Source organism: Giraffa tippelskirchi, chromosome 5, assembly GCF_054371585.1.
Source record: "Giraffa tippelskirchi isolate mGirTip1 chromosome 5, T2T-mGirTip1v1.2.pri, whole genome shotgun sequence".
NCBI classification, from domain to species: Eukaryota; Metazoa; Chordata; class Mammalia; order Artiodactyla; family Giraffidae; genus Giraffa; species Giraffa tippelskirchi.
The window spans coordinates 85,280,827-85,303,532 of NC_137279.1; the positions used below are offsets into that span (position 1 = coordinate 85,280,827).

Consider the following 22,706-nt stretch of genomic DNA (forward strand, 5'->3'; position numbering starts at 1 on the left):
TTCATTACATTAATGATAGATATCATTACATACTAATGATAAATTCAGGGCTTCCCAGGTGACTTTAATGGTTAAAAAAAAAAATTGCCTGAAATGCAGAAGACATAAGACACACAGGTTCAATCCCTGGGTCCAGAAGATTCCCTGAAGGAGGGCATGATAACTCCATTCTTGCCTGGAGAGTCCCATGAACAGAGGATTCTGGCAGGCAACAATCCACAGGGTAGCAAGGAGTCGAACACGACTGAAGCAACTTAGCAGGCATGCACTTATTAATGTATTAGCCCCTTGAATCCTAACAGGATGAAACACAAACAAGGTAAATTTTGGTTAAAATAATCCTTGAATGATAGGAAACAGGAAAATGTTGAAGGGGAAGGCATGATAAACCCAGCCAAGGATGAGTGGGTCCATGGGGGTGTTGCTCCAGAGAATAACCTAACCTAGTCATCAAAGTAAAAGGACAATCAGAAGACCATTTGCAGAATTAAGGGAACAGAGGATAAAATCTAGTAGATAGAATCATGTAAGATATTTTATCTCTTTCATCACTCAGCTCAGGTGTCATTTCCTCCAAAAAAAAATCTTCTTTTCTGGTGCTTAAAAGCTCACAGCATTCTGGGCCTGCCTCCATCACTCACTTATACCATATTTATATGATGTTTGGGATCTTGAAAGCATAGAGTACCTTTTTATTTGAATTTCCAGCATCCAGCTGAGTGCCTGGCACATCATAGGGATTCACATACATATCCCCCAGAGTTCTCTAAAACTGTTTCCTCTACTGTGGAACAAAGTTGGGCTACATGATCTGCAAGGGCCCTTGTAGTCCTAACAATCTTGTTACTTAGACACATCTGAAGTAGCCCAAAGCATTCTGCTTCATAACAAAATTCACATCTTTGCTGTGATGGGTTCAAATTTATGAGTTAAAGCATGAACAACCTGTGCACAGTTTAGGGCCTATCCCTGCCCTGGCAGAAGAAGTGTTCTGATAAGAGCAGTTGAAAACCTAATGTGGTAGTGCCTGCTGCAAAGATTCCAGCCTCCACCTCCCACACAAGTGCTGTTCCTCTCCAGCCTGCAGTTTCCTCTAAGGCTCTGGATTGGTCCACAGAGTGACAGAGGGCTGGAAGAGAGCCTCTATATAGTCCCCGGAGAAAAAGGCAGTCTCAGATGATTTTGAAGTTTTCAAAGACTTGCTCTGCTGATAAGGACTCGTGTTCAAAGCTGAGGAGCTAAGCCACTTGCCAAAATGTGCAAAGGACTTGCAGCCTTGCCCCACTCATGCCTGGAAAGGTGAGAATGAGTTATTTTGATTTAAGAGATGGAGATAAGGAGAATCTTCACTCAGGGGTCACTGTGGTTTGTGGCAAAACAGGTGGTTGATTGTAGACTGGGAATTGTCTTCTCTGTTAAATGACAAAGTTTTGAAAGATCTGAGCTAGGAGACTGATACAATATGAGATATAGCATACATCATTTGTATCCAGAACATCACTTCCTCCAAGGACTTCCTCCTATTTTATAGGTGCTTGTGCAGACTCAAAAGTGTATGGTTAAGAGCATGGATTCCAACATCAAACTTCTTGGGTTTGAATTGTGGTTGCATTACTTACTATTTGTGTGGTCTTGGGCAACTTATTTGAACCCTCTATATCTCAGGGTTCCTACTGGTAAAATGGGTCTATGTATCTATCTCACTAGCCGGTTGTGAGGGCTGAATGAATTACTGTATGTGAAACTCTCAGAATACTGTCTGGCACATATTAGAACTGTATAAATGTTAACCTTTATTAATGTATATGAACTCAGAGAGAAAGATTCAGATTTGCAATGAAGCAGAGAGGACTTCTCACTGCCCTTTGTCTTCTGGCTGGATACCATCAGAAGTAGCTGGGTTGCTGGACAGAAGACAGTCCTTGGGACATAGAGATTATTTATTAGCTAACATTGTGCTTTTTTGTTTTTTTAGATATAGAGGAACACTTTTGAGGCTCTGTGGTTACCCTTAGACTGGACAATATTCTAGAGGGAATCCTAAGTATCTAGACTAAGTAAACTGAAGGAGAAGAAACATCTGACTTGTTAGAGAATTTAACCCAACAATCCTACCTGATGCAAAGAAGTAGGATTCTCCTTTCTTAAGAATGAATTTGATTACATTTTAGTTGATCCTACGTTATTTAAAGGAAATAAAGATGATTCTTGTACAGACTAACTTCATTCCTAAAGGCAGTGGCAATGTTTGCCTAAGAAGTTTGTGCTGTTCAGTAGATCTATACTCTGTCTCTAACAAGCTCAGGTTTTTTTTTAATGACTTCAACCTTAGAAATAATCTCAAAATGATCTTAAAGAGGTAACATCCTAACAAAGTAATTTGTCTTCAACAATACTGAAAAATGACTGGAAATAAAGCCTACTCTCACTTTGTACTGTCAAAAGCACAGATTATTTTTTGTTTTAAGATGTATGTATATGTATATTTCAAAAAAAAAGAGAAGTAGAACTTAAGTAATTAGTAGTGAGATGGTGACTAGGTGGGTGATATTGGCCATTGGACCAAACCTGGGGAGGGAGACAGGTTTCAATGCTGGATACCATGTACTGATCTCGGCCTACCTCTCCCTCTATAGAAAGCCCAAAGAAACAACACCAGGGTGAAAGACTCTTCCTAGAACATGATATGATGCATAATTCTTTCCTTTTCCATTTTTTCAACTCTGAGATTGCATATTTGACTTTTACCACAATTTTAACTTATATCTTTAGCCCATTTATTGTTTGAAATCATGTACTTTCCTGTAATAGATAAATCTTACCTTATTAATTGATGGACTCTTTACTCAGAATAAATATAACATTGATCTGCTGGTCATTGTGTGATCCTATGATCTACTGCTTGACATTTAGTGAATACTCAATAAATTTTATTGAAAGTTTGGCACTGTTACTAATATTTCCCTATTTGTTCTTATACATATGCATAATGTTTACTGAGACACATGGATTGAACATTTTTTAATTGATTCCTTATAACTGTTTCATATCTGATTCACTAATTTACTACCTACATTGTTATTGATTCACTTTATAATTTTTTTTAAGTCACAGTAAATTCTATGCTTCAGGATATAACTAATGTTCACATCAAAATATTATAGAGCAACCAAGGAGCAAGCTTTTTTTTGCATAGATTACCTGAAACTTTTAAGGTATATGGTAGAATCCTGCAATTATGGTGTCATATTACATTTTTTTTTCATGACCTATTACCATTGCAGTCATATTTCCAATTACAGTGCTACCTGTAATGAGTGATTTGGAGAAGTAGAATTGTGGAGCTGGGGAGCTGTTAGAAAATATTTATGGAAAGATTGTTTATTCTAAGGGGAAAATGATACTTGAATAAATCCTTCCAAATCTGCTTTCCTTGGCTCTACTCATAGTGGAAAGGTTAGGGAGTAAGGGGCAGACTTAGTTTTGTCATTAACTTATTTGTGTCCATGAGCAATTTATTTCACTTTCCTGGAATTTTATTTTCTTTCTTAGTAAATGAATGTTGGATTAGTTGTTCTATAATTTAAATAAAGTGAGATACACCTGGTTTCAGTGACTAGCGAGAGTTTCAGTTAAAGGGAAGATTTTCTTAATTTCTTTCTTTCTGAAAGCTTGGAAGTCAATTAGTGAAAATCATCAAGAATTCAACCCTGTGTTGAAATCATGGCTATGGCAGAGGTAATCTACTCAGTCAGAATATGACTTACAAGAAAGCAATATTTACTTCATGTAAGGGAAGCTTTAGAAAATAGTTCTTTCTCAATGTTTAGGAAAGCATTAAGCCAGAGTCAACTTTGATGTATTTGTAGAAACTATTCTTCTACTGTTTATTTAGATTTTTAAGACTATTACTCATTAAAACTCAAAGTTGGCCTCAGATATTTTTATATATTTAAAAAGACCTATAATAAACATTTGAGAAATGAATGACCACCACCCCACAACTTTTATCTTCTGTCATACTGAAACTTAACGCTGTATGGGTGGGAATATTAGAGAGTCAAAGGAAAAGGAAAGAACTAAATCAATTGAAAGACTTATTTTTACCAGTGATATTCAACTATGAATTTTAGGCTTCTTTTAAAAATTCATTTTATTTTAAGTCTCTTGAATGTCTCTGAACAAGTTTAATTTTTAAATATTGCTCTTTGGAAAAACATGAAAGTCTTCTGAAATAAAAAGTATTATTATGATTCCCAGAAGTTATTACCATTATATAAAGGAACCAATGTAGTTATTATTGTTTTTGTCTAGTGGTGTTGATTACTCCTGATACCAAATTTACAGTCTCTACTAAACTGAATAAAGGGGAGTAAAAGAGTAATGAAGACAGCAACTATTTACCAAGAATTTTCCCGAAATGTTAATAAAGTGTCACAAACTCTTCTCTATAGAAGAGTTTGACATATCTGACATACATCTGATTTTTGTGGGTTTCTAATGATGAGTGTGTTTAATCCATAGTTCACACAGGTGCTTCTGGTCATCTCAAGTGTGTGGCAATGCTGGGAATTTCAGGAGCTATAGAAAGTAAATGGGGAAATTGATGCTTCAGCTTGTTTATGATCATTTTACTAAACATCCAGTTTTCCCCCATCTTCTTTAATTTATGTGGGTCTAAGTGTTGAAAATTTAGAGAAGAAAGGTGCCTAATCAAGTAATCTTTTAAGGTTTTCAAGCCACACAGAAACAACAAATAGAATGGATCAAGACTCCTGGGTTCGGAATTAAGTAAACACAGCTTTTCCAAAGGCATGAGCAAATCCTTGGGCAAATTATAGAGAAAAGTACATAATGAATTAAAACACTGTAGCAATGAACTTGAATAAATGATAAATGAGTCCAAATGGACACAGGATCATCAAAGAAGCCTTAAAGAGATAATAGAGTTTGAGACCAGGCTCTCTGGGAAAAAGTGTGTATTTGAAGCTTGCTGTTGCTGATAGAGAGTTGTGAGACTTACTGGCAAATATTTCACAGAAACTCTGTAATCTTAAGGAAGTGAATAAAGTATATAATAAAATAGGGAGGAGGTGTCCCTAAGAAAACTTTGTTTCAATTCTTACTGATGAAACAATTTTGACTGTTTCTCTGGATTGCTTTTCAAACCTCCATACTTACCATAGGCATAAAGATAAAATATCTCTCTGGGAAACTGCAGTTCAGGTAGGGAGATAAATCTGGGCTTCTCTAGTGGCTCAGGGGTAAAGAATCTGTCTGCCACTGCAGATGTGGGTTCGATCTTGATTCAGAAAGATCCTTTGGAGAAGGAAATGGCAATCCACTCCAGTATTCTTGCCTGGGAAATCCTATGTATGGAAGAGCCTGGCAGGCTACAGTCCATGGGATCACAGAAGAGTCAGACACAATTTAGAGACAAAACAATAACAAGGGAAATAAATAAGAATAAAGTAACTCTCTGTTGAGACCAACTATGGAGGAATAAATGAATTGAATGCCAAGAAGCACAAAAGTAGGGGAAGTGGGCAGGGAGCTAATAGAGCTTTGGGTAGTCATGCAAAACTGTGTAAGAAGTCGCAGGGGATTGATGCCTAAGGTTTAAGAACTAAGCCTGAAAGGACCGAGGAGTTGGTTACGTCCAGAGAGGAAGAAGAGAGAGAAGGAAGAACTTCCAGGCTAAGGGACAGGTCTGCATGTGCAAAGGCAGGGGATGAGAGGGTCCAGAGAGTCTGACTGATGCTGTAACATCTTTGTGCAATCTGTACTGTCTCTCCCAGGCAAGCAAGGAGACAATTTTGAATTTCCAATCACAGTTAACCTCCTGCGCAGCTTGTCCTTCATACTGTTTCCTTGGGACTTATCCAGTGCCCATCCACTCCGAATCTGAAGATTGAAAAGATCTGTTCATGAACAAGATTTTCCCTTCTTTTGCCTAAAGACTTCAATTATTAAAAAGATTATCTGTATTTGAAAGTAATAGGCGCTTAACAAATATTTTGTCAAAAGAATCCACAAATAAATGTACAGCAAGTAGAAACAGACCTGCTTGCAGGTCATCTTGGTGCTTTCTCTGTTTCCAAAAGGATCAAGAAGGACAATAGCAGTAACTTTTAGGCTGAAATAGGATAAAAGAGTGTATCTTGTAAAATAAAGAGGGATTCTTGCTAACGGGCAGTGAACAAGATTGGAAGTGGGAAAAAAAGCTTTTCTATAATTTCATCAGGAAAAACCTTGTTAAAGAAGTGAATCTTTTTTTGCTTCTAATGATAGCTTTTAGCTACTGGTAAACCTTATGAAATTGTGTCACTGTTGTTTCTCATGCAGTTCCTGTCCCGGCTTCTTTAAGGAATTATATTCTGTATCCTAACTGTTGCCTCTTCCTAGTCTTTCTTTCATTTGGCCTGGGCTATGTTGAAATACCAATTCACAACACTTTTAGACTCCAGAATCTTAAATTTGGAAGGATCCCTGAAAGATAATCTAATTTGTTTCTCCTTCTTTAGCAAAGACTGTTATGGGATAGATGATATCTAGGGAAGGAGTTTATATTTCTGGGGCCAGTGTTAATAGCTTTTGTCTGTCCTGCTGGCCGGAAAGCAAAGGAACTAAACTTTACTTAGTTCAGTCAGGATCAATCATTAGTAACAGGAGCCAGAATGTGGCTGGAGGCCAGAAGAGAACAGGTTCCTATATCTTTCTTCCTTTAAAGTTCATTAGATAACATAAAACCTGCACTCTATTTTAAAGGCTGAGTCACCCAGAGGGTAAAGACCATGAAAGCCTGATTGCTTTTGACTGAGAAAATAACTCCTAAGGCTACACATTTCAGGGATATTAAAGAAAACCCAGAATAAGAAAGGATGTAAATTCAGTCTATATTCCCTGCCTTAACATCAGCAATGTAGTGGAGTAAAAAAAAAAATGGATGTGGTAACTCCAATTCTATTACTTCCTTAGTTGTATAAACTTGAAAATCTAAGCCTTTCTGAGATTCATATCCTTATCCATAAATAAGGATACTTACCTTGTTGAGGAGAGATGCTGTAAATAATAAATGAAATAATATAAGGTAACTAGGTTTTTGTAGGCAGACGACTATTAACTATCAAATTTCCTTCCATCCTTCTTTCCCTCTTTGTGTGTTTGTGTGTATGTATGTGTATTAGTCTCTCAGTCGTGTTCAACTCTTTGAGACCCGATGGACTTTAGCTGCCAGGCTCCTCTGTCTATGGAATTCTCCTGGCAAGAGTATTGGAGTGGGTTGCCATGCCCTCCTCCAGGGGATCTTCCTGACCCAGGGATCAAATCCTGGTTTCCTGCATTGCAGACAGATTCTTTATGGTCTGAGCCACCAGGGAAGCCCTTCCTTCTTTATGGGTAGTCAGAAAAAAATCATAATCTCATTTTTAAAAACAATACGATGAGTTTGCATAATAGTATCCTATTTTTACCCTTTCACCTGTAATTCTTTCAGCAGGCATCCCTTTGTAGAGCTCTTAACAAAACATTAAAAACCATGATTATACTGACAAATTAACAATTCTTTAATATCCTTAAATATTCAGTAAGTATCCTAATATCCTCAATGATCTTTTGGTAGTTGGATTGTTTGACCCCTCATAGTCTAAATGAGGGTCACACATTTTTTGGGGGGTGCTATTAAATTTTGTTATTAGACTGATAAACACTAGTAATTAATTTCGTGCACTAACAGAATGGAGTCTTAACCACTGAACTGCCGGGGAAGTCCCAGGTTAGTGTTCTTTCTACAATTAATTGGGCTCTAATTGCAGAAAGACACTTCTTGCAAATGTCTTTTAAGGACCCCTAGAAACTGAGAGACAAACGTCTTCTACCTGGTGGGTGTGAGTTACCATTTCCTCCTCCAAGAATCTTCCTGGCCCAGGGATTAAATTCACGTTTCTTGTGTCTCCTGCATCGGCAGGTCGGTTCTTGACCACTAGCACCACCTGGAAACCAGGAACACATTAGCTGTCTTAGTTTGGAGTGGCGTGCAGTGAGGCATCCACGGTTCTTGAGCAAGATGACCTGAGGGGTTTGTCTCAAGTACCCTTTCACCCACCTCTCACATTCCTTTATTAACTGCAGGAAGCCTCTCACTGGGCTCCCCATTGACTCTTCTACATCAAATCATGTTTACTAAACTCCTACTGTGTGCAGCACACCATGCCCAGGGCTGGAAGCCTGCTGGGGCACAAGTCCTTTCTCCATTCTACTTCTGACCAGTGAGGAAACTAGCCCATCTTCCCTGAGGTACTGTTGAACTGAGGTTGAATCCTGAGGTTCACACACAAGTCACCCTCCCCTCAAGACTGAGTGAGCAACCCCAAGGCACCACCCAGGCGCCGATACCACAGAAACCCCAGGGTCACACACTGAGATTGATTCAGAGTCGCTTCAATCTCTCCTGGTCAATGGGTTTCCTGTTTTTATTTCTCTTTTTACTTTCAATTAAATATAAAAGGCTATATAACATGTGGACATGATACTGGGTGGGGAATTCAGGGGTTCTACTAAATAGCAGAGGGCAAGTCATGAATCAGTTCCCTCCCTTCCTCCTCCTCATTATTATATTTGTAAAAGGCTGAGAAATCCAATTATATAGTTCTCTGCACTCCTTCCAGCTGCACTACTTCATTGTTCTTGATTTGGACACTGTGTATTCTGAAGAAAGATTGTACTTTTATTCTAATTTTCTTTTTTTTTTACCTGCAATAAAAATTTAATTCTTTTTTTTAATTTTTAAATTAATTAATTTATTTTAGTTGGGGGCTAATTACTTTACAATATTGTAGTGGTTTTTGCCATACATTGACATGAATCAGCCATGGGTGTACATGTGTTCCCCATCCTGAACCCCCCTCCCACCTCCCTCCCCATCCCATCCCTCTGGGTCATCCCATTGCCCCAGCCCTGAGCATTTGTCTCATGCATCGAACCTGGAATGGCATTCTGTTTCACATAAGATAATATACATGTTTCAATGTTATTCTCTCAGATTGTCCCACCCTCACCTTCTCCCTCAGAGTCCATAAGACTGTTCTATGCATCTGTGTCTCTTTTTCTGTCTCGCATATGGGGTTATCGTTACCATCTTTCAAATTCCGTATATGTGCATAAGTATACTGTATTGGTGTTTTTCTTTCTGGCTTACTTCACTCTGTATAATGAGCTCCAGTTTCATCCATCTCAATAGAACTGATTCAAATGTATTATTTTTAATGGCTGAGTAATATTCCATTGTGTCTATGTACTACAGCTTCCTTATCCATTCGTCTGTTGATGGACATCTAAGTTGCTTCCATGTCCTGGCTATTGTAAACAGTGCTGCGATGAACATTGGGGTACACGTGTCTCTTTCAATTCTGGTTTCCTCGGTGTGTATGCCCAGCAGTGGGATTGCTGGGTCATATGGCAGTTCCATTTCCAGTTTTTTAAAGAATCTCCACACTGTTCTCCATAGTGGCTGTACTAGTTTGCATTCCCACCAACAGTGTAAGAGGGTTCCGTTTTCTCTGCACCCTCTCCAGCATTTATTGTTTGTAGACTTTTAGATAGCAGCCATTCTGACTGGTGTGAGATGGTACCTCATTGTGGTTTTGATTTGCATTTCTCTAATAATGAGTGATGTTGAACATCTTTTCATGTGTTTGTTAGCCATCTGTATGTCTTCTTTGGAGAAATGTCTGTTTAGTTCTTTGGACCATTTTTTGCCTGGGTCATTTATTTTTCTGGAATTGAGCTGCAGGAGTTGTTTGTATATTTCTGAGATTAATTCTTTGTCAGTTGCTTCACTTGCTATTATTTTCTCCCATTCTGAAGGCTGTCTTTTCACCTTGCTTATAGTTTCCTTTGTTGTGCAGAAGCTTTTAAGTTTAATTAGGTCCCATTTGTTTATTTTTGCTTTTATTCCCAATATTCTGGGAGGTGGGTCATAGAGCATCCTGCTGTGGTTTATGTTGCAGAGTTTTTTGTCTATGTTTTCCTCTAGGAGTTTTATAGTTTCTGGTCTTACATTTAGATCTTTAATCCATTTTGAGTTTATTTTTGTGTATGTTGTTAGAAAATGTTCTAGTTTCATTCTTTTACAAGTGGTTGACCAGTTTTCCCAGCACTACTTGTTAAAGGGATTGTCTTTTCTCCATTGTATATTCTTGCCTCCTTTGTCAAAGACAAGGTGTCCAGAGCAGCATGGGTTTATCTCTGGGCTTTCTATTTTATTCCATTGATCTATATTTCTGTCTTTGTGCCAGTACCATACTGTCTTGATGACTGTGGCTTTGTAGTAGAGCCTGAATTCAGGCAGGTTGATTCCTCCAGTTCCATTCTTCTTTCTCAAGATTGCTTTGGCTATTTGAGGTTTTTTTGTATTTGCATACAAATTGTGAAATTATTTGTTCTGGTTCTCTGAAAAATAACATTGGTAGCTTGATAGGGATTCCATTGAATCTATAGATTGCTTTGGGTAGTATACTCATTTTCACTATATTAATTCTTCCAATCCATGAACACGGTATATTTCTCCATCTATTTTTGTCCTCTTTGATTTCTTTCACCAGTGTTTTATAGTTTTCTATATATAAGTCTTTTGTTTCTTTAGGTAGATATATTCTTAAGTATTTTATTATTTTAGTTGCAATGGTGAATGGTATTGTTTCCTTAATTTCTCTTTCTGTTTTCTCATTGTTAATGTATAGGAATGCAAGGGATTTCTGTGTGTTTTTATATCCTGCAACTTTACTATATTCATTGATTAGCTCTAGTAATTTTCTGATAGAATCTTTTAAAGTTTTCTAGGTGGATGATCATGTCATCTTCAAACAGTGAGAGTTATTCTAATTTTCTACACTTCCCATGTCCTACAGGAAGGCCTGGGAACTAACTTGTTAATGTATTATAGCTTGAAAAAACCAATTAAAAGTTTGAATTTTTTTTCTAGTCACTTAGAATCTCAATGGACTAAATTCAGTACCCTATGTTTCTTAAAAATATTTGTACCAAATTCAGAATAAACTCCTAGTTTATGAAAAAGATATATTTATAAGTAGTGAAAAGTGACTTTGTCTTATTTTGGTGAATTCCATGAAAGAAACAAATGGTGTCAGTTTCTTACACAATTCAAGGGTGAATCAGGATCAGAGACCACGGATTCTAACAATCTAAAATTCTTGTGCAGTTGACCCTTGAACCACTCGAAGATTATGGGTACCAACCTCCTTGGAATGAAAAATCCACTGGCTCCTCTGTATCCATGGTTCTGCCTCTTTGCTGAGTTGACCAAGTGCTGATGGTATAGTACTGTAGTATATACTACTGAAAAAAATCCACATCTAAGTGGACCTGTGCAGTTCAAATCCTTGTCGTTCAAGGGTATTTTGCTTACTATTAATTTAGTTCTCTCTCATCTCTGGAGTATAAGTTCCTCAAGATCAGGGAGGAAAAGTGAAATAAGGACACAAACACACCTCCTCTTTGGTGTGCGGTGCTCCTGACTGCACTCATACCATGTCATGTGCTTCTCCAGTGAGTGCGATTGGTGGCCCACTTGGGCTCTTCTGAAAGCTGCCCAGAAAGAGACTCATCCTTTGACTTAACAGTGAGTTTCCATCCTGAAGCTGCAATGAAGTGAAGTTCAAGTGTTAGTCAAGTGTTAGTTGTGCCCAACTCTTTGCAAACCCATGGACTGTAGTCCGCCAGGTTCCTCTGTCCATGGGATTTTCCAGGCAAGAATACTGGTGTGGGTAGCCATTCTCTTCTCCATGGGAACTTCCCGACCAAGGAATTGAACCTGGGTCTTCTGCTTTGCACGCAGATTCTTTACCATCTGAGCCACTAGGAAGGCTGCAATAAGAAGGGTGAATTGGGGTTTCTTGGCTTTTATATAATTAGCCAGTTTTCATCTACCTGTTGAGAAGATCATGGAGTATAGGCAGTTCTCAAAGTGGCATGAATACTGCTTCTGACTGCATGAATCCAGGTCAGGCACGTGTATGCACAGTGACTGCAATTTCTGACTAGAATAAGGACATATACCTTGCCTGTAGACCAGGCATTAGAAATTGGGCCTTTCTTGGAAAATATGTAGATGAGGCCAGCTGAATCATAGCATACATGCATCACCAACACAGCTAAGGCACATGTGACTTTGGGCTTAATCACCCTGACCATCATTCTCTTGGTAAGTCCAGATGAGGTATTTCCTTACAAAGCATACTATTCAGTTGGCACATTGAGATAAAATACCTTGGCTGGACATCTCTTTCAAAAAGGAAATATTGCAGGATTGAAAAGATTCAGCTAATGCTTTGGTCCTAGATACTTAGTAATCAGCAGGCTTCATAAATAGCAAATAGGGCTAAGACCATTATTCTATACTCTGCATGCTTTCCTTTCTCTTTTCCAACTGCTTCTCCAGACACTTCTCAAAACAATACTTAACTCATCTAGATAAAATACCACTCAGATTCCTAAACTTTACATTCTAGAAAGATGTTAGAACTATCATATTAGACTCAGAGGAATAGAAGAGACAAAACATAATACTTGAAAAATGTGAAGTGATATACTGCGTAAGTGCTCATTGTTGGTAGTGAACTGAGTGGAGTTGTCTTGTCCAGTTACCACTGTTTGACAAATTTTGTGAAGACCATATGTTTCTTGATGAGGCACCTGTCTGTGAAGATTCAGGAAGTTTAGAAAGAATCAAGATGTTTCATTAACAAAGTAGTTTGTTGTATTCGGTAACTTATTTTAAGTAATAGTTTTCAAGAGATACCTGGGTCGACAAGAGCATGGGACTGAATGACCTGTGCACTTTGGGACAAGGTCAACAATGCATACTAAGACTTGCAGACTTTCCCAGAAGAGCCCACTACCTAAGGTTTGGTGCTTTCTGAGGACAAGTTTCCAAAGTCTTGGGCTCTGTTTCTGAACCCCCAAGACAAAATAGTATATCACTTGAACACACACATGCATGCTTGTGCACATGTGCACGCCCACACACACCTGATTTTTTATGACTTGGAGAAAAGGTGACTTGGTTGAAATCAGAGATCCATGTAGACAGCTTGGTAGTGTCTGCATTGTCTAGGAGGGAGCAATTTTTTTTTCATATAGATTTATTGTAGATCAATGGGGATTTTTTCTTCTCTTCACAGGTTGAATTTTACACTTTTTCCTTTAGCTGGCAACAGTGAAGAAAAACACTTTTTATAACTTGGGATTGTCTCAAAATTCAAATTTGACAGTTTGAAAAGCCTTAAATTATTTTTTTTCCAATTACCTTCTAGTTTTTATCTTCCAGATCCTCTAAGAATAGCTTAACCTTTGCCTTCCTTCCTGGTTCAGACAGGGTCTTATTGTTTGCAATTATGCTGAAATGTGAGCGCAGATGGCTGGACTACAGTAAGGAAAGGAATACATAACTTTCATTAGCTACTTAAGGAATATGTTTTGTGAAATGGACACCAGTTTAAGATAACGAAAAAGACAAGATTAGCAAAGACAACCAACAATTGTGACAGTTGTAGAATTGAGTGTCTAGCACAATTTGGATTATGTATAATTCAGTTCAGTTCAGTCGCTCAGTCGTGTCCGACTCTTTGTGACCCCATGAATCGTAGCACCCCAGGCCTCCCTGTCCATCACCAACTCTCGGAGTCTACCCAAACCCATGTCCATCGAGTCGATGATGCCATCCAGCCATCTCATCCTCTGTCGTCCCCTACTCCTCCTGCCCCCAATCCTTCCCAGCATTAGGGTCTTTTCCAATGAGTCAACTCTTTGCATGAGGTGGCCAAAGTATTGGAGTTTCAGCTTCAACATCAGTCCTTCCAATGAACACCCAGGACTAATCTCCTTTAGGATGGACTGGTTGGATCTTCTTGCAGTCCAGGGGGCTCTCAAGAGTCTTCTCCAACAACACAGTTCAAAAGCATCAATTCTTCGGCACTCAGCTTTCCTCACCGTCCAACTCTCACATCCATACATGACTACTGGAAAAACCATAGCTTTGACTAGATGGATCTTTGTTGGCAAAGTAATGTCTCTGCTTTTAAACATGCCATCTAGGTTGGCAATAACTTTCCTTCCAAGGAGAAAGTGTCTTTTAATTTCATAGCTGCAATCACCATCTGCAGTGATTTTGGAGCCCCCCAAAATAAAGTCTGACACTGTTTGCACTGTTTCCCCATCTATTTGCCATGAAGTGATGGGACCAGATGCCTTGATCTTAGTTTTCTGAATGTTGAGCTTTAAGCCAACTTTTTCACTCTCCTCTTTCACTTTCATTAAGAGGCTCTTTAGTTCTTCACTTTCTGCCATAATGATGGTGTCATCTGCATATCCGAGGTTATTGATATTTCTCCCAGCAATCTTGATTCCAGCTTGTGCTTCTTCTAGCCCAACGTTTCTCATGATGTACTCTGCATATAAGTTAAATAAGCAGGATGACAATATACAGCCTTGACGGACTCCTTTTCCTATTTGGAACCAGTCTGTTGTTCCATGTCCAGTTCTAACTGTTGCTTCCTGACCTGCATACAGGTTTCTCACGAGACAGGTCAGATGGTCTGGTATTTCCATGTCTTTCAGAATTTTCCACAGTTTATTGTCATCCACACAGTCAAAGGCTTTGGCATAGTCAACAAAGCAGAAATAGATGTTTTTCTGGAACTCTCTTGCTTTTTCGATGATCCAGTGGATATTGGCAATTTGATCTCTGATTTCTCTGCCTTTTCTAAAACCAGCTTGAACATCTGGAAGTTCATGGTTCATGTATTGCTGAAGCTTGGCTTGGAGAATTTTGAGCATTACTTTACTAGCGTGTGAGATGAGTGCAATTGTGCGGTAGTTTGAGCATTCTTTGGCATTGTCTTTCTTTGGGATTGGAATGAAAACTGACCTTTTTCAGTCCTGTGGCCACTGCTGAGTTTTCCAGATTTGCTGGCATATTGAGTGCAGCGCTTTCACAACATCATCTTTCAGGATTTGAAATAGCTCAACTGGAATTCCATCACCTCCACTAGCTTTGTTTGTAGTGATGCTTTCTAAGGCCCACTTGACTTCACATTCCAGGATGTCTGGCTCTAGGTGAGTGATCACACCATCGTGATTATCTGGATCGTGAAGATCTTTTTTGTACAGTTCTTCTGTGTGTTCTTGCCACTTCTAAAGGCTGAGTGATTCAGATTCATAGATTCTGCCCCTTGAGATGACATATAATGTCGCCAAACTCTTTGGTGACTTGTCTGAGACCACATAGCTAGTTACAGTTGCAGAAACTTCATGGTCTCGGGATTTACCTATCATCTTCATTTCATTTTGTCTGATGAACTTTAATTTATGAATTCTGTGTCTACACTTTAAAAATATTTATTCTTACACAAGGCACCATCTTTCAAAGGGTTTTGTTTAGGAAACAAATAGTAGTCTTTAAGGAAAAAATGATTTCTAAAAAACTTCTATGCCTATAGCTGCCAATTACAACATCTGAACTCATAAGAGAGGTGATATTGCATAGTAATTAAGAGCTCAGGAGTTGAAGTGAGATGGGTTTGACTCATTTACTGGGTGATTTTGGGGCAGATCATTTAACCTCTCTGTGACTCAGTTTTGTCATGTGCAAGATGAAAATAATATTTATACTTCCCTCAGGATTGTTATAAACACTAAATAGGGTTATGCATTATATGAATTCAGTAAAACATTTAGTTACCTGGGGAACATGTGCTTTCTCCAAGTGTGTGATTTTTCTTAGTTATTTTTATGTTGAGAGACCCTTGCAGCCAAATCAGAAGAGTCTGCATCCAAAAACTACCTTCATCTCCCTACAGAGTTAAATAAGAAGTATGGAAAAGGGACTCAAATGGAAGGACACATTGCAAAAAAAAAAATTGACAGCAAATGAGACAGCAGGTAAGAGGGAGCAGGAGAGAAGGAGGATCACAGGTAACACCGCTGAGCCTGGGACTGATAGAACAAATGGACTACTGAAAGAATATGTTTGCCTAGGGTAGGTAATGAGGTTATTCCTCTTTACCTGGTCTTACCTGGTCTTCTCCTTTGGGAAATCTTAGATGATGTCAAGTCAGAACACCTTATCCCGACTTTTCTGGTAGTTTTATAGTTACCAAATTAATTTGATTAAAAAAACTAACTGTAAATGCTATATGCAAGACTCTAGAGAAAAAAAAGACCCTAGATAATAACTCCTAGAGAGTTACGCCGTAATAATGAAGCCAACAGGACACTGTGTCTGGTTTGAGTTTTGGGGGCTAGGACGGAAGGAGCAAGATTAGAGAAGATTAACTTCCCCAGGAAGGAAATTTAGGTAACTAATGTTGACATATAGACTTCTAACTTAGTAACTCCTATCTCAATAAATGCACAATTGGAGGAATCCTTGTTCACCAAGTCATGATGTATGAGTACCTCAGGTCAGAATTCATTGCTCATTGGGAGAAAAATGAGGCCATGATATAAGGATGCTGGAAAGAAGTTTCCAAGATTATGCCCCTGTGATATATGCATGGGCCTCAAAGTTTCTTTGGAACTTTTAGAAAATATATGAGGAAGATGGAGACTTCCATATTAAACTTTAGGAAGGGTCTCTGGGGGACCTGGGAGAAGGACAGGGTGAGAGCACCTGCTTTTGGGATCCAAACTAATAACCTCTCCTCCCTGGTCACACAGGGTTCCAGCTAAATCATATGTCCTCAAACCTCAACCTTCTGAGAAGCTTCTCTTTTCTCCCTCAAAGAGAAACTGATTCTCCATCCATTGAACTCTCAGAGCTTTTTCATCTTCCTTGTATTTTGTAACACTTCCTAAGCAGCTTTCCTCAGATTAACTTTGGTTGGGTATTTGACATGATCTAACTTAATTCTTATTCTAACCCTGCAAGGTAGATATTATCAACACCACTATTTTACCAACCAAGAAGCACAGATGAGTCAAATGTTTGGCCCAAGGTCAGATGATACACTCCATACACTGATACACTGAGTTCTGGTGTGCCAACTTCAAACCTGGGACTCATTCCACCATGTCATAGCTGCATCCAAATAAAGCTATGTATATTGTTGGCCCACAGTCCCTGGAGGTTCTACAGATTCAACCAATCAGAGATCAAAAGTAAATCAGACAGAGAAAGACAAGTATCATATGATATCAATTATATGTGGAATCTAAAAAAAAAAAAAGAGTACAGATGAACCTACCTATAAAACAGAAATAGAGTTGCAGATGTAGAAAACAAACTAATGGTTACTATGGGATTAAAGGCGAGGGATAAACTGGGAGATTGAGATTGACATATACACAGTAATATATATAAAATAGATAACTAATAAGGACCTACTGTATAGCACAGGGAACTCCACTCAATACTTTGTAGTGGCCTATATGGGAAAAGAATATTAAAAAGAGTGGATATATGTATACATATAGCTGATTCACTTTGCTGTACATCTGAAACTAAATCAACTATACTCCAATAAATTTTTTTAAAGTATTTGAAAAAAATCCAGGAAGCTCTAAAAAGCAAAACTTGGATCTACTGCATGCTGGCAAACTATTTTCATAGCATTTATATTGTATTCACAACAATTTACATGACATGTACTTTGTATTAGGTAATATAAGTAATCAAGAGATGATTTAAAGTATATAGGAGAATGTGTATAGGTTATATGTGAGTACTACACATTTTATATGGAACTGGAGCATTTGCAGATTTTGATATCTGTGGGAAGTGGGGGTGGCCCTGGAACCAATCTTCCATGGATACCAGGGGCAACTGTACACACATCTTCTTTGTAAAATGGGAACTGCTTAAAGTCTGGAACAATCTCTTATTAATTTTGTAAAGCATTCTCCATACTGTCTGGTATGGTGCCTGACAAACAGTGGTTACTCTATTAGAGTCTGATAAGTGAATGGATAAATGAATTTGTGAAACAATAAATAGATAATTGTTAAAAATAGAAATCTTGAGAATAATAGGGTATTATTACAATATATTGAGGTAAGGAGAGAAGAAATGGTTTGAAATATAATTCTATACTTCAGACAAGTAACAGTCCTCTTATTCCTCATGGTTATGTCATTGTTTTGCTGCACACATAATAATTTGGCAAAGATAAATGTTGACCAAGCGTTCTTATAATCTGAGGTAATGAATTCGTGTCTATTATATACATTCATTACCAGAGAACACATTAATTCTGAGAATCATAGTTTTACTAAGTGATGTCATTTATATGTTTATGTTCATTAAGTTTTAAGTAAATTTTACTTTCTCTTTTTTCTTTCCCTTCTTTTCCAATACCCCTTATTGCCACTTTTGTTTCCTGCTTTTGTAAAATACAAAACGACTAGAGTCCATGGACAGCTAGAAAATTTCATTCTAGAAAGTCCTTCTTTATAATTTAAAGCAGAATGAGATGGAGATGTTCAAAAACTATGGTCACGCCAGTGTTCAGAGAGACTCTCATGGGAATGCCTTCTGACCCCTCCACCTTTGGAACTCAAAATAAACCACAAATTTCTGTCTTCCTCAACTTGAAGACCATTTTCCCACTGTTTATTATCTGGCTTCCAAACTGAGTTACAAAAAGTCCAGAAATCCTGCCAACAATATTTTGAATAAGACAGAGAATTGAAGGTCAAAAGGGAGAAAAAAAAAGACCTCTACTCTGTCTGTCTTGTCCCTCCACTGTCTCATTACCCCTAATAACCTACTCTGAGTGATGACTATATCAGAGACAGGCCATAAAAGCATGGGAATTATCTCAATTTCCATGGGAATTCTTGGGTAGGGTAGTGCTTGGGAAAAACAATACTATTATTTTTTCATTTTAAAATACCAGCACAGGGCTGGTGATATTCTAATATAACTCCGAGCTGTGGGAGGCAGCAGCAAAGGTCTCCAAATTTGCTTTCTTTGTCTCTTTGTGGGATTGTTGCCCAGGAATGTATATTCTCTATGCTTTCAGAATGAGTTGCATTATTTCAAGGTGGAAATCTTCTGAAAGGAGCCTATCTTGTATGTCAGTCAAAAGGATCTTTGTTGAATACTATTCTATTCTATTTGTTTTCCAACACCTATGTGCAAGATGCTGTGATGGGAGAGTAGAACAAATACAGTGGAATAGTAATAGTAATAAAGAATATTTAAGGAATATTTAATATGTGGTAAGTGCTCTCCTAGGAACTTCCCAGTTGGCCCTAATTGTAAAGAGCCCTCTTGCCGATGCAGGAGACATAAGAGATGTGGGTTTGATCCCAGGGTTGGAAAGATTCCCCTGGAGGGGGGCATGGCAACCTACTCCAGTATTCTTGCCTGGGGCATTCCATGGACAGAGGAGGCTGGCGGGCTACATGTCCATAGAGTCACAAAGAGTCAGACATGACTGAAGCAACTTAGCACACAAGTGCTCTCCTAAACATGTTAATGCCTTGATGTATTTAGCTCCATTATATACATATATATATGAATATATATATATACATATATATATACATATATATGAATATATATATATACATATATATATATACATATATATATATTCATATATATATGATGCTTTGGAAAGATTGAGGGCTGGAAGAGAAGGGGGTGACAGAGGATGACATGGTTGGATGGCATCATCAACTCAATGGACAGGACTTTGAACAAACTTCGGGAGATAGTGAAAAATGGAAGGCTGGCCTGCTGGAGTCTGTGGGGTTTCAAGGAATAGGACATGACTGAGCAAATGATCAACATATATAAACATATGTATATACACATAAATAAGTTAAGAACTATATTATCACTATTTTATGTAGAAAATTGGAAGCTTAGAATTTAAGTAACTTGCCCAAAGTCACTCAGCTAGTAAGTAAGATAATATAAACAAACCAGTATAGACTTGTACTTTTACCCTTTACACCATCCTAGGAGTTAAAGCAACTTTAAAGTACTTAATTATTTTCAAGATGCTTTGGGAGACCAAGGAAATAAAAAATGGTCCCCACCCTCAATGAGCTTGTTATCTCACTGGGAGTACCTATACATGGAACTTTAGATATGCATTGATGAGAAACTAGAGTAACTGGGTGAAAATGTGCTGTCTATAAGTTCAGCCAAAGAAAAGCATTCTATCCTTTGCTCTGTAATTTACTGGAAATCTAAGGATAAGGTCTTATACAAACCTCAGTTTTTTACTTTTAAAATAAGGGAAGAGCAAATTAAAAGCTCTGTAAGGTCTATCAAATATGCCTCTGTTTTGTGATCTGATGTAGAGAAGAGATAAATCATTACAGACTGGAGTAGTTACAGAGGTTGCAGGATTTAAAAAATGAGATTGTTCTGGTCTTAGAGCATTAGAAGAATTTTAATTGTCATATGAGTGGAAGAAGGCAGAGATTGTGTGCTTGGGGGTTAAAAAGTTGGCCATTGGGATTAGGTATACAAGTAGTTGTGGGGAACCAAGGGAAAGAAGCTTAGAAGTGGAGGACTTTGGAAGCAAGAAAGTGATGTTTGAAATTGATACAGTTGATCAGAGATACTCCAAAGTGTGGTCCTGGGATCAGAGAATTTATATATTTGGCCCAACTTCAGACCTCTTGAATGAGAAATTCTGGGATGGGTCTGAGAAATCTGTGTTTTAACCAGACATGCTGGTGACTGGGGTGCATATTCAAGTTTGAGAACCATCGTAAATACTAGAGAGCCATTACAAACAAGGAGAAAATTGTTTATAATCTGGTAGTGAGTGTAGGATACATTCAAGTAGAAAGATGGAAATGGCGAGGTGGGAATCCTACTTCAGGCCTGGAGAAAGGTACTAAATTTAGATATGGAGAAGAAAAGGCACATGTAAAAGAATTTTTTAGGAAGATTGAACAATATTTGTGACAGATTAGCTATTGTAAATGAAGAAGACAAACAGTCAAATGTGAATCAGAGAGTTTATAAATTATGAGAAGGAGAATATTCTAATTACAGATAAACATGGGATGTTGGGAAAATCAGTCCTGAATATTCATTTGAAGGACTGATGCTGAAGCTGAAACTCCAATATTTTGGCTACCTGATGCGAAGAACTGACTTATTTGAAAAGACTCTGATGCTGGGAAAGATTGAAGGCAGGAGGAGAAAGGGATGACAGAGGATGAGATGGTTGGATGGCATCAGCGACTCGATGGACATGAGTTTGAGTAAACTCTGGGAGTTGGTGATGGACAGGGAAGCCTGGTGTGCTGCAGTCCATGGGGTTGCAAAGAGTCGGACACGACTGAGTGACTGAACTGAACTGAACTGTTGAGATGCTGGGAAGGAGGGTGGAGTAGAAAAGGAATCCATGGTACCATTCACAAGTCATTTCACATCTCAAGTCCTTGCTTTCTCATTTATATTCTCAAGATGTTGAGTATCATAATCCTGAAGTCTTAGTTTATAATAGCTAAAGAAGATATTAGAGGTTTTCTCACTAAACTTGTTTCCTCTCTCTCCTTATTTTTGACTCATGTCCATCGAGTCGCCGATGCCATCCAACCGTCTCATCCTCTGTCATCCCCTTCTCCTCCTGCCTTCAATCTTTCCCAGAATCAAGAGAACTCAAATTTCTTAAGCTCACCCAGCAACTTAGTGACAGAGTTGAAAACAGGGTTTAGTCAATGGTAAATGTTACTGTTTACTATTTCTTTCCTAAGTTTCCTTCCTACTGTTATATGTTGACAGTTGTCATTTTTGTGTGTCAATAAGCTAGACATGTTCCTTCGTTAACACAGGAGTTAGTAAATAATAATAATAATAGTCCCTGTCATTTATGGATTACATCATCTGTGCTAGGCAGTACTATAAGCACTTCATATAAAATAACTAATTTCATCACCATGAAAAACTTTTGAGGTGGGTATCATTATTATCTCCAGTTTATAGATGAGAAAACTGAGGTAAGGTAAGGTTTAGAAATTTGCGAAAAGTCACACACGTAGTAAGATAAATCTGGTCAGTTTGGCTTCAACCTTCATTCCCTTAATCACTGCGCCATACTGGCTATTGCCTTTTAGGAAAAAAAATTGCTTAATTTTGGCATTAGCCAGATTCTCCTGGAAAGAGCTCTGTGTTTCACTTCACTTTCTCTCTCAGAACAGCCTCTTTGACCTGTATCCTACTTGCTTGGCAAATTCTTTCAGTTATATAACCCGAGATGGGAGTTTTGCCACAGTTAGGAGTTGGGTATTTTCTCTGCCAAGGGCAGGGGAAAGATTGAACACAATCCAACATGTTGCTTGTGACTACAATAAAGAACTCGAGATCTGGAAAGTATCTTATGAAATCATCTGGACCGATCCAGATGTCATATGACTTAGAGCTTATCCAAAACATCTGGTTTTGTCTTTTCTTGGTGAATTTTCTTCAGCAATGGAAAGTTGGCCACATTTAGTTCAGTTTCCATGGTTTCATCAACCATATGGTTAGTAAGTTCTCTTGAATGCTTCCTGGTTTTTTTACGGGTTTTTTTCACACATATAGGAGGATGACTTTTGAACAATTTTCAAAAGGCAAGTATGATTCAATGGACATGAATTAGAGCAAACTCCGGGAGACAGTGGAGGACAGAAAAGTCTGTCTGGTACGCTACATACAGTCCATGGGGTTGAAAAGAGTC

General features: G+C 38.1%; 1 protein-coding gene across 1 annotated transcript in view; it reads left to right on the top strand.

Annotated features, from left to right (window-relative positions):
* The first annotated feature begins 1,174 nt into the window (after window positions 1–1,174).
* Window positions 1,175–22,706, top strand: part of RGS5 (regulator of G protein signaling 5) — a 62,157-nt gene continuing 40,625 nt past the window's right edge. Inside the window, exon 1 of the mRNA XM_081495439.1 lies at window positions 1,175–1,299. Within this exon, the coding sequence (XP_081351565.1) occupies window positions 1,256–1,299 (44 nt within the window). The 5' untranslated portion in view covers window positions 1,175–1,255. The remainder of the gene's footprint in view (window positions 1,300–22,706) is intronic.